The sequence below is a fragment of the Perissodus microlepis genome, chromosome 17 (assembly GCF_051167445.1).
Source record: "Perissodus microlepis isolate ML-2025 ecotype Zambia chromosome 17, ASM5116744v1, whole genome shotgun sequence".
Taxonomy (NCBI): Eukaryota; Metazoa; Chordata; class Actinopteri; order Cichliformes; family Cichlidae; genus Perissodus; species Perissodus microlepis.
The window spans coordinates 20,020,481-20,037,689 of NC_140477.1; the positions used below are offsets into that span (position 1 = coordinate 20,020,481).

Consider the following 17,209-nt stretch of genomic DNA (forward strand, 5'->3'; position numbering starts at 1 on the left):
AAAAATCAAAAACATAAAATGACTTAATTGTTTTCACAAAGAATCATAATAATAATCACTGTAATAATAACCACTGTATGAATCCACAGGTTTCACCAAAGCCACACACACACACGGTCAGCCGTGTCGGCGGCACCGTCATCACCGCGGCGATGCCGACACAGCTGACGGTCACACTGCGTGTGATTGGCTCAGGGCTGCCGGAAAACAATAAGGCGAAAAAAACGAAAAAAAAAAGTTTAAAATTTTTTAAAAAGAAAAGAAAAAAAAGCAAGAAGCCACTCCCCACTGCAAAGACAGCCTAGCAGAGAGCATGATGGGAACCGTAGTTTAAATCAAGCCCCTGCATTCCCGCAACAGCAGAATCATCATCATCATCGCCACCACCGTAGCAGTCCTTTGATGTTCTGTTTTAATGTTTCCAAGGCAACAGTCTCCTTTACATAGTGTGATGAAGGATGGGAGAAGCGATCGTCATGGTAACAGAGTGGCTGATGCTGATGATGACATGGTTGTGTTAAAGGGGCGTGGCCAGCTGGAAGATGTCCTGTGATTGGTTGGTTGGTTATCAGGTGAGCAGGAATCTGGACACAGAGAACCAGAGTGTGTGTGAACAACAACGTGTGTGATAAACTCAATGTGTGTGTGTGTGTGTGTGTGTGTGTGTGTGTGTGTGCGCATGGGACAATAGAAGCTACCTGCCATTAGAGAAGCTGACAAGTGGACTTTTTGCGGGTTTTCCCTGGAACGGGACTCTTCCTGTTGATCTGTCGGACAAGGTCGTAGAAGATCTGCAAACGAACACGAAGAAATGAAACCTACACTGCCAAAAACTGCCAAACATTCCCCAAACTACTAATAAAATGCCAAAAACTACTTAAAAATGTGTCTGTGAAGGTTCTCAGTCATCCAGGTCATCGTAGTCTAAGGAGCTTGGAAAGAAAAGTGTCTGGACTTCTTTAAGTGGCTCGAAGACGTTTCACCTCTGAGAAGCTTCTCATCCGAGAAGCTTCTTCAGTTCTAGGGTCAAATGGTGGAGACTCCCAGATTTAAGCTTTGTGGGAGTAACCCACCAAGAGGGACAATGGACCCCCTAATGATCCTCTACCTAATCACACGAGCCAAGGTGTGAAAATGGGTGTAGGTCACAATCAGCCAAGGTTTTGGGTGAGCTCATTGTGAAACCTGGCCCCACCCTATCATGTGATTTCCTGAGGTCAGATGGCCCGGGATGTGAGTGGGCGTTAAGGCGTCAGGGAGGGATCTCAAAACTGGATTATAAATGGCAGACAGTTGGTGTTGTAAACCACCGCCTCTGATCAAAGATGGTTGCTCACAGTGGACATAAATGGCCTCTTTTACTCCTCTTTCAAATGTACACATTTTGGACAGAGAGGACAGATGGTTTGAAAGAGTCTAAATGCATATTTAGACTATAATAGTCCTAAAATGGTCATATTCCCAAAACCAACAGAGCAGCAGCTGAAACACAAATGCTAAGGCTTCAAAATGTCTGAAACTAACGATGAAATCCATTTTTTCTTTGTCTATGACAAAAACTCTGGAGGAATAGTCTGATGTTTGTATTATTACAGCTTCCAGCGTTTTTGAGCCAGGACCGCACACATCACAGTGATTCTCTCGTGTTGCACGCTGTAAGCTTTATTTCAGTTTTTTACAAACTCCAGATGATGTGTACATCATTTTGCAGAATCAATGGTGCTCAAAACTCAGAAGCCCAAAGATATTTAGGTTTAAATACAGCTCTGAGTAACTGTGTAAACTTTGCTGTGGGTGTGTTTTGTCACCTCGTTGACGTTAATCTTGCTCTTGGCCGAGGTCTCAAGGAAGGCGCAGGAGTTCCACTGGCGAGCGAGACCGATGCCTGACTCTTTGGCCACCACACGCTCCACCTCCAGATCACATTTATTTCCAACCAGGATCATGGGAACCTAAAGTGGCACGCCAAACACTCACATTCAGACAGCTGTTTGCAGCACATTCAAAGATGATCACTGGATTATTTTAATGGGAGAAAAATCATGTGAAAACCAGAAAAGAGGACATCAGTGTTTCATCTGGTTTTAAAAATCTGTAACGTTTGACATGAACTCAGAATGTATGTTTCCTTAATTTTTTTATTTATATTTATCCATTTTGTAAATCATCTGTTTCATAATAAAAACATGTTTGAAATTTTATTCAGTCATTTTATTGACTAAATCAATGCAGAATCTTAAATTCATGTTAATATAAATACATTTCTAGCTTAAAACATATTAAACATATTGGGTTTTTAAAAAATGTTGTACAAAACAATGTTTTCTTTTTATTAATACTTTCTTTTTTAATTCATTTTTTTTGTTTTATTCTCATTTTAAATGTAGACATTATAAATTCATTTGCTTGTTTTATTTTATTTGTTTAAAAGCTTGTTCAGAAGCATTTTCTATTTTTTAAATTACAAATTTGCTTTTTTATTCTTTTACATTTAAATTGCAAATTTGCAGTTTTTTTTATTTTCTTCTTTCCCCACTAGATGCTGATTAAAAATAAAACTTTTTGGAACCTATGTAATGTAACTCATGTCTAGCAGGGGGAGCAATGCTAAAGGCCTCCACACAGGCTGGCTGATGGTGGCGTGTTAAAACAAGTGACCTCTGTTTCATGAGAATAAATTACACATACACCCATCAGCAGTCAGTTAGCTAGCTTAGCATAAGCCTGACAGCAGGATTATGTGGAGGTGATAGAGTCCACTTCCTCTTAAACTCAGATTTAACTGCTTTATCTCAAATTACATTTTTATGTCATTGTAAACTATTTTTGGCTGCCACCAGAAACTTCTCCCTTTCTCCACTGGTTTCTAGGCAACTTCCTCTGAGCCAAGAAACAAGAGTTTTTAAATACAAACATCAGCAACTGACTAACTACAACCGGACAAATTACTCAGGAGCTCCTTAACTATGCTACAGACTCCTTCATCTGACAAAGAAGGCTCCAGAAAACATTAAGAGGAGCTTCAGGTGCTTAACTTAACTGAAACCATGACTTAAAACTGCATGTTAGGGTGAGTTTAGGCAAAGTATAGGGTGCTGTGGTTTCTTACATCTTCCGTGTCCTTCACTCTGAGGATCTGCTCTCGGAGGTCTTGAAGGTCGTTGAAGGTGGACTGAGCCGTGATGGAGTAAACCAGAGCAAAGCCCTGGCCATTCTTCATGTACAGGTCTCTCATTGCTGTGAACTGCTCCTAAAGACAGACAGACAGACAGGTGGTCAGGACTCAGTCAGGCACATCTCATGGTCAAAAGTATGTAGACAGAGCCAGGTCTTACTGTTCCTGCTGTGTCCAGGATCTCCAGCATACACTGCTGTCCATCGACCTCGACTTGCTGCAGAAACAAAAGGAATGAATCATAACTGTGGATTATAACTAAAACTAATTAAACTATAGATGCTTCTAAAAACGAGTGAGGATGAAGAGGTCCTACCTTCCTGTAGGAGTCCTCTATCGTGGGGTCGTATTTCTCCACAAAGATTCCCTGAACAAACTGGACAGTCTGGAGATGGACAGACGGACGGACACGAGTAGCGGGACAAAGAGAAGTAGGACAGCAGTGTTAATGGAGCTCTGTTCAGCTCCCCATTGGGAGTCATTAGAGCGGAATTAATGTGACACTGTGACACGTCTCCATTATATCATGGGGAGTAAAGCACTTCATTGTAGTGTGACTGACACCGCCGTGTTAGTGTGTCAGTGATGGCCGGGCGCAAAAACGAAGCACAGTGACATCACTGTGCAGCCATTTACACAGGAATCTGCACTGGAGCACTCCAGCCATGCAAGTCCCAAAGCTGCAAACACAGTTTTACCTCAATGTACAAACGTGAATGCGCAAAAATCAGTATATGAATAATACAAACACTAGTGCAAGAACAGGAAACGCGATTTCCCGCAACGTTACATCACCTCTTATTAATTTTTGACTCTTCTTATAAAGTTTTGTAAAACATAATGACTGAAAATTGTTTTTCTAGTCTTTCATACACACATTTTGAATATAATTATCTTTATATAAGCTTTATTATATCTTTATATAATTAATTATATTATTTATTTGTCTATTTATATTGTATTTTTTATCTTTAATCTTTATCTTATTCAGTATTCATAAATATATTTTCTATCTTCCTATTCATTCTTTATCAATTTTTATTTATTTAAAATATTTAAAAAATAATAATTTATCTATTTTTCTTCTTTTCTTTTATATATTTTATATAAATATTTGTCACTACTTCAGTGGGGGATTTTATTTACATATTACAAGTATTTTTTTTCAGTTTTTCTATTTCTTTATTAGTTTTTGGTGGGGACTATTTTCAGCAGCGGATTAATCCACATTGAATATTTGAGTTAAAATAAAGTACAAGGTGTTGCCATGTGGCTCTGAGCTCATCAGCAGGATAATTTCAGTGTTGATTACATTTTTTTTTTGGCACTCACTGACATTAAATAGAATAACATCAGACTCTCACTTTAATGCAAACAGATGATTAGAGTGGATTTTTTTTTTTTACTTACCAGAGCTGACTTGCCGACGCCTCCTGATCCTAAAACAACCAGTTTGTATTCACGCATCCTGACTGTCTGTCTGCTGGGTGAGAGACACAAACACAGAGGAGGAGACCGTTAACAGGTCGCTATTGGACATCCAGTCACAGCTACCAATCACACAGCAGGATTACAGTAAGCCCCACCTCCTCCTATGATGCACCTGGAGATGTAACACCATCAATTACAAACACACAAATGAAGGCTTCCTGCCCCTCACTGGGAGATAATGATTACCCAGCATGCATGCGGTAAGTTACTGAAAACTGCGGAGTCACATGATCTCACAGCTGGTGGTGATGTCACTGCTATGGAATCCTTCCTGGTTACTGTTGCTATGCGTTCATGTCTCAGTGTGTGGATGCATACCAATCATTCCTCGCCATGTGTGTGCAAACCTTCACTGTCACGGCAACAAGAAGCAACACGATGCACAAACACACACACACACACACACACCCAAATGGATGATCTGATATCCTCGTGTTGGTGTTGTTCCCAGACCATCATGAAAATGTTGTTCCAGGTTCAACATTGCAAGTGACCAATCACATTGTTGTGACGTTATTCTTTTGCGCGCCAAGCCATTCGTGCATTTATGAAATTCCAATGTTGCAAGGACAATATCAATTCTGCTTACTGTTTATTAAAGGGTTACGGTTAGGGTTAGGGTTAGGGTCAGGGTCCGTTGATCGGTGGACAGAGGCGGTTTCTCGCAGCTTAAGTACAGTTTTTTGTTTTACGCCGGTTTTTCCCGAAGTCGCAAAAGTATGACGTCACAACATTCTGATTGGTCACTTGCAATGTTGATCCTGGAACAACATTTAGTATGATGATCTGGGAACAACACCAACACGAGGAAATCAGATCGTGCCACCCAAATACACACACGTTTAAGATTGTTCATGAGGACCCCCGCTGACATGATGTGTTTACAGACCCTAAAACCATTTCAAATTTTACCATCACAGCCTGTAAACAACACAAATACAGCTACTAACTGACAACCAGAAAAGACTCTATAAATGAGTAACACCAGGTGTAATCTAATATTTAAAGTCGACCCTTATACCCTGCCACATATCTCCTGCTCCGATGGTGGATGTTCATATTAAACATGGCCAAGTTTCTAATAAGGTCAGCATATGTACAAATAAGCCCGTTGAGCCAAAAGCTTGCACTCTAAACACTCTGATTCAGACAGTTTCCACTATTATCAGATCTCTGTGATGTCATAGAGTGCAGATATCCCTAATCTGATCATCTCAGGCTCCAGAGCTCAACCTGCCTGCTGTTAAAACCAGAAATGTATTGACCACCAGGGGGCGGCTCCTCGCCACAAACAGGCTTCTGTTTTTTCATTACCGAGTTTGAGGTTTCATTAGGAGACTTCACTGATCAGCTGGTGATGTAACACTGGCTACACCCATCTCATATCCTGTCTGTGGTTCATACATTCTGTTTACGAGGGGCAGCCAATCAGAACAAAGGTGACTTAAAAGTCTTGCAACCTGGAAACCATGTTAGATCAGGTCTCCAGAAGCTGTTACTTTAATTTTAGAGGCTGCAGGGATATAAAAGAAGAATCGCATGCATGAAAGTTTGGTTTCTGTAACTGTGCAGTGTACGGGTCACAGGAAAACAACAAAAACGTAAATACTGTGTCACAAATACTCTTAACTGACCCAAGACAAGACTAACTCAGGACAAAGTGCTTCTTAAATTTAAAGCTTTTATTTTGGTAACCAATCTGAGAATAAACACTTATAATAAACAAGTTACCATCAAACATTCAGCTTAAGTTAAAGTTGCTTAATATTTTGGAGGCAACAAGTGTTTACAATTTTTAGGTAAATCCGTTATCTCAAATAATGGGACTATTAATGTCTTCATGTAGTTATATTAATATTTAAGTCATGGCAAGACTCCTGTCGTGACTAATCGCACTCAGTGAGTACTCTTGCTTGAAACTTTTGCCCAAATCCTATTTTCAGAGTTTATCTATTCTATTTTGGGGACAAGAAACAAGAAGAGAACGACTCCCAGTGGATTTTATTGTTCAGGGCTTTTGTTCATATTTTAAATAAAAACTAGTGTGGTGTATGGGTCACAGAAACCCCCCAAAAAAACCCTAAAAATGTTAAATGTCTCCATCTCCAGTCACGACAGCTGTATAAATGCGCTAAATGCACACAAGTGATCAGGTGGAGACTGGGAGGAGTTCAAATCTCAGGTTTTATCTACCCTATTGTCAGTGAAGGCATCAGCAGTAATGGATTTCATCGCCTGAGGGTCTGAACAGGCTTGCCTCACTACAACGCTCTGCAGCAAGTCCAGACGGGTTCAACGCTTCGCGAGAAGTCACTCACTGGAGCAGCAGAGGTGAGGCCATCAAGGGGAAAGCTGGATGAGCCAAAACATCTAAAACCCTTCGATCACACCTGAAGCCCTATCTCTGGACATTTACAAGTCCCCCTGTCACAAACCTGCCTCTGCGGGAGAGCACCTGCATCGGGACTTTCCCCCTCATGCTTCACGATGCTGTGCTATGACGAAATATAATGAGACGTTACAGAAACATGCACAGACACACAGCAACAGCAGGAAGAAAAAGATCATCACGTCTTCCAATAAATCAGAACTAAGGCGCAGAAAGTACTTTAATTTAAAAAGCTCTCATAATCCATCCATATACTTCCACTTATCCACTTCTGGGTCAGAGCAAAGTGAGCAAATCAAAATAGACACACTCTTCTCTTAAACTTCTTAAAGAATATCAGCTGATTTGCTCTTACCAACACTGCTGCTCATGAAATATTTGCCTTTACAGCTCAGGCTGCCTAAACCTGGTTTGGCACACCCACAGGCATCAAACCCAGAGGAAGTGCCAAACAGGAACCTCAGGACGTGGAAAATTAACCTGAAGTACCAAAAAAGCTGCAGTTTCCCTAATATCGAACAGACACTGTTTTCGCTATAGAAAGATGGAGAGGCAGGTGGCTTCAGCTAATTGGAGTCTGTGAACTGGACTCCAATAATATCTCCAAAACGACCACAAAACACAAACGATGGCGCCTTCACCATCTTTTATACACAGTCTGTGGAGAAAGCAACACACAGTCATGTCCCAACAATACACAGAAGTAGAAAGCTCCCATATCTCCTTATAGTCCAAATTTGTAACAATTCAAAAAAGAAATACTGCCCTTTCTGCACACTATGAGTGTATTTCCTTATAAATGAACCCTCACTGTTGGTCTGTTTAAGTTTAACTCCAGTTCAGACTTAATGCATGAACAACTACAATCAAACTACACAGCAAATTATTATATAACTGTAAAATGAGGCGTCACTGAGGCTTTTATGTTGTATTGTGATTGTACCACATAAACGCTGACTGAAAGGAAGACTTTAACCTGAAACTTCATACTTCAGTGCTTCCTGCTTGTTTTGTTTACATGTGAACAAAAAGAGGATCTGCTGCTATCAACATAGACTGCTGGCCTTAATTTATAGGCTATAAATACATTAATCTTTAGTTACCAGAGCGTCACTGCACAGATACACACAGTTCAACCCAACCTGAAACCTGCATTTTATTCTTATATTTCAGTATTTTGCTCACTCAGTGGGCACTTCTGCTTTTTCCAGCAATCACTGAATAATGTTAATCTACTAAAGTGAAGTTGTCAGAGCAGAAAGATGGACTCACAATACGCACAGATCCCTGAGTCAAGCAGAACTAGGTGGGGCCTGTCAATACTCAGTGTGTGTGTGTGTGTGTGTGTTGCTGACAGGCAGTACAACAGGAGAGGAATAAAACCAAGCAGTGTCTGTGCAACCAAACTGGCTTTGATTGCAGGTTCCCTCAAGCTCCCAAACTCTGCATCCTCTCATCAATCACTTCCACTCTTTTTTTCTTTTCTTTTTTTTGCCTCCGGGGGAGCAACGGGGCTTCCGCAGCTCTGTGGCCGCCTCACAATGCTCCCTACCCGGGAAGCTCTGCAAGCAGGCCCCGCTGCCTCAGAAGAGCGGAGACAAAACGCGAGCAGAAGCGGACTTCGGGCTCTACAGACCGGAAACAGACTCACAGACGGACAGACAGCCGCCGTGACGCCGTGAAGCAGTCAGCCCGTGTCTGATATAAACTGTATTCTCATCAGGACAGCCGCCGTCCGTCTGTCTGCCTTTACGTCCATCCGTCTGTCTGTCCGCCGGTCGCTTGCTTCCGCAAACCCAGCCCAGCGCGGCTCCCGACCGGCCTGTCTCCTGTCCCTGCTAGCCGGGACATTTCCCGGTTCGACCCAGGCTAGCTCATATCTACATGAAAGAGGGAGGAAAAAGGAGGGGGAAGCGAGGAAAAAGAGGTAAAAGCGCGAAACGGGAGAAAAGAAGCAGTACTCACAGTCATCCACCCGTCCGCTCCGCTGCGCTCTCCGCCGCTCACTCTCTCTCCTGTTCGCAGTGAACGTCGCTCGACCAGAGCCGCTCCCTCCTGCTCCCGACGCGCTGACGTTAAGTTCGACGCGGCGAACGCAAGAGCCTCCTGTCCGACTTTTCAAAATAAAAGACGCTAAAAAACTGGTTCAAATATGAAATAAATTGTAGTTTTAAACATATAATTCTGCTTCATCTTGAGGTTTTTTTTTTTTTTTTTTACATATTATTATATCATAAAGTCATAAAATAAATATAAATAACATATTATTCTTACTTTAATTTCTAATAATTTGGATTTCATTATACATTATTAAGATATCTCTGTTGTTATATTTTATTTTAGACAAGATAACATAAGATATATTTTATTTATAAAAACGATTTGGAAAAAATAGCATTAAATAACTAGAAATTTATATACCTTAATAAATAAAGAAATATAATGTTGGAATTCTATTTGAATCAAACCTCTAATGACAAATAGTGACAGCTTATTTACAAGGTGTTGCTACCGCAGGTAGCTCTGTATACTTGAATTGGGCCACGATAGTGAGCTATGGCTGAAAGCTACAATTTTTTTTAAAAAGTGAGCCTTGAATTAAATGAACTAAAAACATGATTCAAGCATAAATAGCATGGAAATTATTTTCAGCATGAAACAAAAAACAGGCATTTCATGTCAGTATTTTCAATATAAAGCTTTCCTCTGAGCATTGAGTACAAAATGCTGAGAAAAAGTTGTATAAATTTACTGGTGTGAAAATAATTGAAAAAAAACCCCAAAATGACAATAAGCAGCCAGAATGAAATAAATATAATACAACACAGAACTGATGTTCTTCTTCAGAATTTCAAAGTAAAGACACCTTCATAAGCAAAATAAAAAATACAAAATACAAAACACAAATAACTAATACCCGGTAACTAACTAGTAATAAATAGTTAAAAATATAGAACTAGTGAAGAAACCAGCTAAGAAGTCAAGAAGTCTTTATTGCTAATAAGCTAAGAAATAAAAACAAATTAATGTCTATAAATGAACTAGCACAAGAAGATAATTTAAATTCTGTTATGAACAGCTAAATTAACAACTAAACACAAACAAAAATGCTATGTTTACATTAACTAACTGTAACCATGAACCTGAAGATTAGTATGATTTGATGAGACTTTGTATTTTTGTATTTTACTCACTAGAAGCCATTCAAAACACATTTATTTAATATCAAACCAAATTACTTTCTCCACTCTTGTCCTCGGCTTATATGTTTATTTTGAAGGTAGACTGCATTTACTTCCGATTTCTCCTAGGCTTCGTCACAGCTTTGGTTCAAGACCCCTCTTCTTTTTTTCTTGTGACGTTTCAGCCTCGCTCTCAGCTGCTTCCTGTTTCCTGTAAAACAGAACCTCTGTTTCTCTGTGGTTTCTGCTTTTATTTCAATAAAGTCACATTAAACACTTTCAGTTTTCTATTGTTGTTGTTGTCAATGTTGTCAGCATGTCATCATCAGTCCAATCAGGATCCATATACAGGTCAGGTTTTTAGATAAAATAAGATAAAATTGTGAAAACATTTCAGTGGGAATATATCCATCAATTGTTTCATTTAGAACAATCTTTGTATTTTTTTTATATGTAAAAGGTCAGAAATGTTTACAAACATTTTTAACCAATTGAAGTCTACAAAAAACTTTTTTTCCTTTCATCTGATTGTTTGGCATCCATAATGGGTTTTGTTTAAGTATATTAAAAACAACATTCTAAAAGTGACAGAAAAGAATGAAACTGCCAAATATTCACTAGCTAGAAATGAACTGCCACATGTCTCTGTTCTTGGGCCTTTACTGTTCAAATTTTATATAAATGTCATCAAATACAGCAACTGTAGAGCCCTAATATCCACTAATAACAACAAATAAAAAAGTCTACACTAATTATAAAAAGTTTCATAATCACTGTTCGTCTATAACATAATTTACTTCCTGTTTAATGTACAAATTGCACAGGAATAATGAAAAGGGGACATTTTTGTGCACTGTAATTCAAATACAGACTTCTATATTTTTTTCTAACCACTGGGTAAGATTTTGTATTTACAATCATGGAAAATGATGAAACTACCAAAAGTTTCCATGTGACCATGTGGTATCAGAGGCATTTGAGCTGTGGAGTACCCCAGGGCTGTGTTCTTGGTCCTTTGCTGGGGGTGCTCAAGCACCCTTAAATTTAATTACAGCATCCCTAAAAATAACTGTAGCAATAGTATGTTGTCTTCTAATGTTATATATGCCAACTCATCTACTGCAGACAGGATAGAGTGAAAACTATCCAGTGTTGCACATCGGCGTAACTTTGTGCTGAACTTTTGGGGGGGGGGGGCAAGATCTCTGTCCAAATAAATAAATAAATCTGGGTAAATTCCCACATGATTAAACATCATATGAGTAATACCTGAAATGAGTAAAGAAAGAAAATCAACAGCCTATTTATTGGGGGGGGGGGTGTCATAAACCCCCCCTAACCGCCCCCTGGAAATTACACCCCCGGTGTTGCGTAATATTGATAACAACTGAGTTTAACATTTAACTTTTGGATGACGGCACAAAGTCTTAGAGAGGAGGATAGAGAGGGAGAGAAAAGGAGAGAGCAGAAATAAACAGATAACAGTGGACACGTAGGCAACATATAACAGCAAAATATTCTAGAGCTTCAGCTTCTGTTTTTCCCACATTTATTGTTGATGACAAACATAACTAAATATTGTATTATACTGATATCAAAGTAGTTGTATACAATGTTTATGTATGGAATGGAGGAGTGAGGAGGATGGAGAGGAAGAGGAAGAACCAGGTGAGTAAATCTTAAGGACCTTGTAGTACCATATCAGCCTGTTAGAGCACTTCACTCTTGCACTGCAGGCCTACTTATTGTTCCTAGAGTATTTAACAGTAGAATGGGAGGGAGAGCCTTCAGTTTTCAGGCCCCTCTTCTGTGGAACCAGCTTCCAGCTTGGATTCGGGAGACAGACACTATCTCTACTTTTAAGATTAGGCTTAAAACTTTCCTTTTTGCTAAAGCATATAGTTAGGGCTGGACCAGGTGACCCTGAATCCTCCCTTAGTTATGCTGCAATAGACGTAGGCTGCTGGGGATTCCCATGATGCATTGAGTTTTTCCTTTCCAGTCACCTTTCTCACTCACTATGTGTTAACAGACCTCTCTGCATTGAATCATGCATGTTATTAATGTCTGTCTCTCTTCCACAGCATGTCTTTATCCTGTTTTGCTTCTCTCACCCCAACCGGTCGCAGCAGATGGCCGCCCCTCCCTGAGCCTGGTTCTGCCGGAGGTTTCTTCCTGTTAAAAGGGAGTTTTTCCTTCCCACTGTCGCCACAGTGCTTGCTTATAGGGGGTCATATGATTGTTGGGTTTTTCTCTGTATCTACTGCACAATATAAAGTGCCTTGAGGCGACTGCTGTTGTGATTTGGCGCTATATAAATAAAATTGAATTGAAATTAAATAATTATTGTTTTTTTACCAAATATGTTGACATGCGTTTCATGGATGCTTTGTGTGCTTTCCAGCAGCACACAGAAAATGGTGCATGTTCGAAAGAACATATTTATTGACGTGAGTAGTAGAATTTGACAGGATCTATATCACTCTAAACATGGCATAAAACGATAGTTGAAACTACACTGATGTCACAGACTACAAATCTGTTCTCCACTCTTGAATTGGGGCTACATGCTGATGCTCTGTGCTGATTCTGCATAATAAAAGGAGGGTTTGTATGAATTTAAAATCTTTAATGTAAAAGCAGCTCTCTTATCAGTTTACTTCATGTTGAGGTGTATGGAGTGGTAGTGTGATTTTCCACTTTCTTTGTTGAATTGTGCTGCTTTAAGTGCTTAATGATCTGGTCAGCTGCTTCTATGCGGTTAAGAGACTGAAAATACACTATGCATGTTTCTTCTTTCTCCTCACAAGTTGTTCTTTACTTTGGAAAATTCTGATCTATTGAGCCTTTGATTGAAGATTGATAACTAAAATTAAGTTGCATTTAAATTTACTGCTTTTATTTATTGAAATAAGGTTTGCAAATGTGAAAAGAGCTGACTACATTTGAAAGTGGTATATTCCATTAATATTAACTGTAAGGCACTATACGCATGACATTATGACCGGGGGCTGAGCCCCTCTAAAACTCTGAACCTACATTCACCTCTGTCCTTTACAATTCAAACGATAAGTAAATAGCATCAAATTTGGAAACTAATATTAATAATACCCACCATAAATAACAATAGTAAAGTTTGTAGTTGGTATATTAAAAAGTTAAATTATTATTATGCCTCTATTAAACAATCTTCTTCCTGTTTAATCTATAAATTAATGATGAAAAAGGGACATTTAGATACCCTTAAGTCAAAATGGAGACTTTTATATGTCATCTTTTTTTAACCACGAATAACATTTTGTGTTGTTTTTTTTTTTTTTTGATAAGTATGTCTCTATAGAACAACCTGCTGATATTCCTGAGCACACTGCTGATATTTCAAACAGTTTTTGGCTGTAATATGACAACATTAATCAAAATTTCCATCAATTTAAAACTAAAGAAATTCATTTGGACTTCCCTTTGCTTTGACACAACAATCACCCCAACACCAACACATTGCTCCTCCCCCCGTGCAGCATCATCGTTGATGACTGAGCCGGATTACATTTGTGTGTGAAGAACTCTACATATTGCACCAGAGCTTTCAGGCTACTAAACACATACACACACACACACACACACACACTGAGGAAGTGTGTGTCAGTGAAAGGGAAGCTGTTTGGGTGGAGGGCAACTCTATTCTTGGTGACTCCTTCCTGTTTGGGTGTGGCTTCACAGTACTGTATCTATGATTGTAGTAAACACAGTGTGTGTGTGTGTGTGTGTGTGTGTGTGCGTGCCTGCGTGTGTTACTCATGTTGTGTGGCAATACAGCAAATCTGACTATGCATCATAAAAAGTCGCCTTAAGGTGAATCATTCAGGTGATGTTTTGGTCTAAGTCCTGGAATGAAATGATGGAAACATGAGTGTGTGTGTGTGTGTGTGTTGAGGCGTACTTCCAACACGCTCTGACACGTTTTGCTGTTCATGCCAGTAACACACACACACACCCTAATACACCGTTTGCTCTGTAATTTCTGTTTGTTCTTTCACTGGTGACCTTTGACCTTTGATTTATTATTATTATTTTTATATAGGATTACTGTCACACCTGCTCCACTCAACACTACTGAGCCAGCAGAGCATTTTCTCCCTCAGACTGATTTAACCTCACTGCCGTTCCAAATGAAACTGTATGATAAAACATTGATATGTCATCCAATTAAGGCTGATACATAAATTTGTATTCGTCTAACTCTAAATTATGAAGAGCGTTTGTTGTGAGTTCTTGTAGTTGAGCTTTGTGTGCAAATGTCAGGAGGAAATATCCACCCAGATTTGTGAAGCTGACAACATGAGCCTTTAGGCTCATTTTTAATGACATTATCTGACCGATAATATGGCTGCTGTGTAGTTAATTGTACCACCAGGGTAACTCATCGTGCAGACCTTAGCTGCTCCAAAGCAGGTGATGTTCAAGACAAGAGATCAACAGGTGTAAACACACCACCAACTGACCAATCAGATCTTTGGAAAACAGGCTCCTCATTCTTGGAAGATCCCTTGGACCTCAGTGAAAGGCTCAGGAATAGAAACTAACTTCTGATGAGCACCAATAATAATATTAATACATGTACGAATAATTATCCTGCTTTGTTGGTCAGTCATTAAACACACAAACGTGCTGCCGAACAACTTCATGCTAGCTAATGTTCTTTTTGTCTCCAAATAAGCAAAGTTAAAGAAGCAAACTGAGGTTAAATTTTTATGTCTTATGAAATATGCTGTTTTTAATTTTGTTGTTTTGATTTGTGAGTCTGCTGTGCTGCTTTTGTATGTATTTCCTGTCTCCTCTGTTCCTATTAATAGGTTTCTTTTAGGAAGTTTTTTCTGACTTGGAGCTGTTTTACTTCTCGGCTCGTTGGTGCTGAGGCGGGAGTCTATCTGAGCAGAATAAATTACTAAACTTCAAAGGGTAAAAATCATCAGCATGTCAATGATCAGCCAGGCTAAAACACACACACACACAAATACAAACTCATCAATTCAGCTGCTGCTAGGAGACCAGCTGAACCAGCGTCATCCTGTTTGTTTGCCTGCTAACGAATTTCTGCCTCATTTCAGTAGCCAATCAGAGTGCGGCCCTCTGATTCTCACCTTTGGATCTGTGATGACATCAGCACGCCGGGTAAACAGGTGAGACCCAACAGCCCTGCTTCTGACAATGAAGCTAAACTGACCCCAGCATGGACTCCTGTTTGTAATGGTTCATTCACTCGGGTCTTGGGGATTTTTTTTGCCTTTCCTGTCCGGGAGTGCACCAATCAGAGTTGTTGTCTGAAGGTCAAAAAAATGCCCAGCAGATTTATTTTCCCAAGTGGACCATTGCAGCTTTTGTTATAATAGTCTACTTTATTCATTCATATTTTATTAGATTTTTATTGGGATGAGTTGGGAAGAAACGTTGCAGAGTAAGTTCAAAGAAGGAGAGGGAGAGAAAAATTGAGAAGAATAGGGATATATAGAGAGGAAAAACACTGAAAATCTGCTTAAACACCTGCTGAAAATCCTCCCAAAAACAACACAGGAGGGAAAACACAGCAACAGCCAAGGTAAGTAGTAACAGTAAATAATAAATATTAAATGGAGCATACAGGACTAATAATACATGATGTGTTTAGAGGCAGCAGCAGACAAGATAGTGTGCATCTTTGCTTACCCATTTATACACCTGTGTGTGCAAGCACCTTATTCATAAGGTTTCTTCATTTAAGTATCTAACAGTGTGTATGGGGAGGTACAGCCCTGTCCCATGGGGCCATGGCGACAAGCCTGCTGCACCTAAGCAGCGGGCCGAGGGACCCAAGAACCATGAGCCCCCAACTGAGGCAAGGTACCCCCTTCCTGTTGCCAGTTCCCCCACTGACCCCCATAGGCACCCCCATTCCTTGAAATTCACCAAGGTCAGGGGGCCCAGGCCAGGGCCCACAACAGCAGCATGACCAAGTCCCACAGAGCGCCGACCCCACCGCAGGGGAAAAACTACACCCACCCCAACATTGAGTCAACTCTCAGACTGCATAAGACAATAGACACCCAGGTTGAGTTCATCCTCCACCTCTGCTGGATCCCCCAACCTGCAGAGTGGACGCCACAAGAGCAGAGACCACATGCAAAAGATAATAACAACCTCGCCACCAGCTGAATAGGCCTCCAGTTCCACCGGTGCACCGAAGGCCCCCATGCCAGGGCCAGGGCCCCGTGCATGCACCAACCCACAACCCCAGTGACACACCAAACCAGGAACCAAGCCCCCCAGGCCCACCAAGAACGCCAGCCCAGAGGTGGTGCACCCCCAGGACCCCAAGTCCCCAAGCCCGGCCCCACCCAGGAGCAGCTTGGCCTTTAACCTACGTCCACTAGCACAGACGCTCCTCCGGCCCTGCCACACGCAGTCGCCAGAGAATCACTACCCAAGAGCCACCAGAGCCTCATCCAGGTCAGGAACACAGCTCTCGTGTCCAGCCCCCAAAGAAACCCACCCCTAGAGAACCCCCAGATGCAGTTCATGAGGATAGTCTTCTTAGCAAAGCATTAGGCAGTGAGAGCCATCTGGACTGTATTCATCTAAGTTGCCCAAAAGCAAACTGAAGGGGAGGCTGAAAGGTTACATTTCAGACACTTTGAGAAGTCTCACATATCCAGCACCAAAACCTCTGAACTGGTGGACAGAACATGGGTGTAACTGTCAGGTGTATTCCCTTGACAATGTGAGCAGCTGTTACAAGATGTAAAACCCATCCCGAACATCCGTTGACCTGTATAGTGCACTCTGTGTAGTATTTTGTATTGTATTAATTGTAGACTGGGATTTCTAACCAATGTAAAGGTTTTTAAACATATGTGAGACCAGATGTTTTGGTCTAAGCTGACTGATCCCTCTCCCATTTTGCAATAGGAAGGGAGATTGATCCATCTACTTGGAGGG

The 17,209-nt window shown here is 40.5% G+C and overlaps 1 protein-coding gene across 4 annotated transcripts; it reads right to left on the minus strand.

The window, feature by feature from the left end:
• Window positions 1–264: 264 nt before the first annotated feature.
• Window positions 265–9,129, minus strand: LOC146369524 (ras-related protein Rap-1b). Of its 4 annotated transcripts, none has more exons than XM_084909741.1 (8): window positions 9,021–9,129; window positions 4,586–4,655; window positions 3,492–3,560; window positions 3,336–3,392; window positions 3,110–3,250; window positions 1,809–1,952; window positions 699–791; window positions 265–584 (listed from the first exon to the last, which is right to left on the minus strand). In XM_084909741.1, exons 2-7 carry the CDS (start codon window positions 4,640–4,642, stop codon window positions 705–707), a joined length of 555 nt encoding a protein of 184 aa, XP_084765867.1. In that variant the 5' UTR covers window positions 4,643–4,655; window positions 9,021–9,129; the 3' UTR covers window positions 265–584; window positions 699–704. The 4 variants fall into 4 exon arrangements, with proteins under 4 accessions (XP_084765867.1, XP_084765868.1, XP_084765866.1 ...); XM_084909742.1 differs by having other exon boundaries at window positions 4,586–4,658; window positions 9,021–9,123; XM_084909740.1 differs by lacking the exon at window positions 9,021–9,129 and adding an exon at window positions 4,762–5,103.
• Between the last annotated feature and the right edge of the window lie 8,080 nt (window positions 9,130–17,209).

What these genes read in the sequence shown, in the direction of transcription:
- LOC146369524 (XM_084909740.1), bottom strand. Translation starts at nt 4,796, where the DNA reads ATGGTGTTACATCTCCAGGTGCATCATAGGAGGAG. An exon ending in CAGGTGCATCATAGGAGGAG is followed by an intron (nt 4,656 to 4,761) that starts GTGGGGCTTACT and finishes CTCACCCAGCAG; the next exon opens with ACAGACAGTCAGGATGCGTG. An exon ending in GCAAGATTAACGTCAACGAG is followed by an intron (nt 792 to 1,808) that starts GTGACAAAACAC and finishes GTTCGTTTGCAG; the next exon opens with ATCTTCTACGACCTTGTCCG.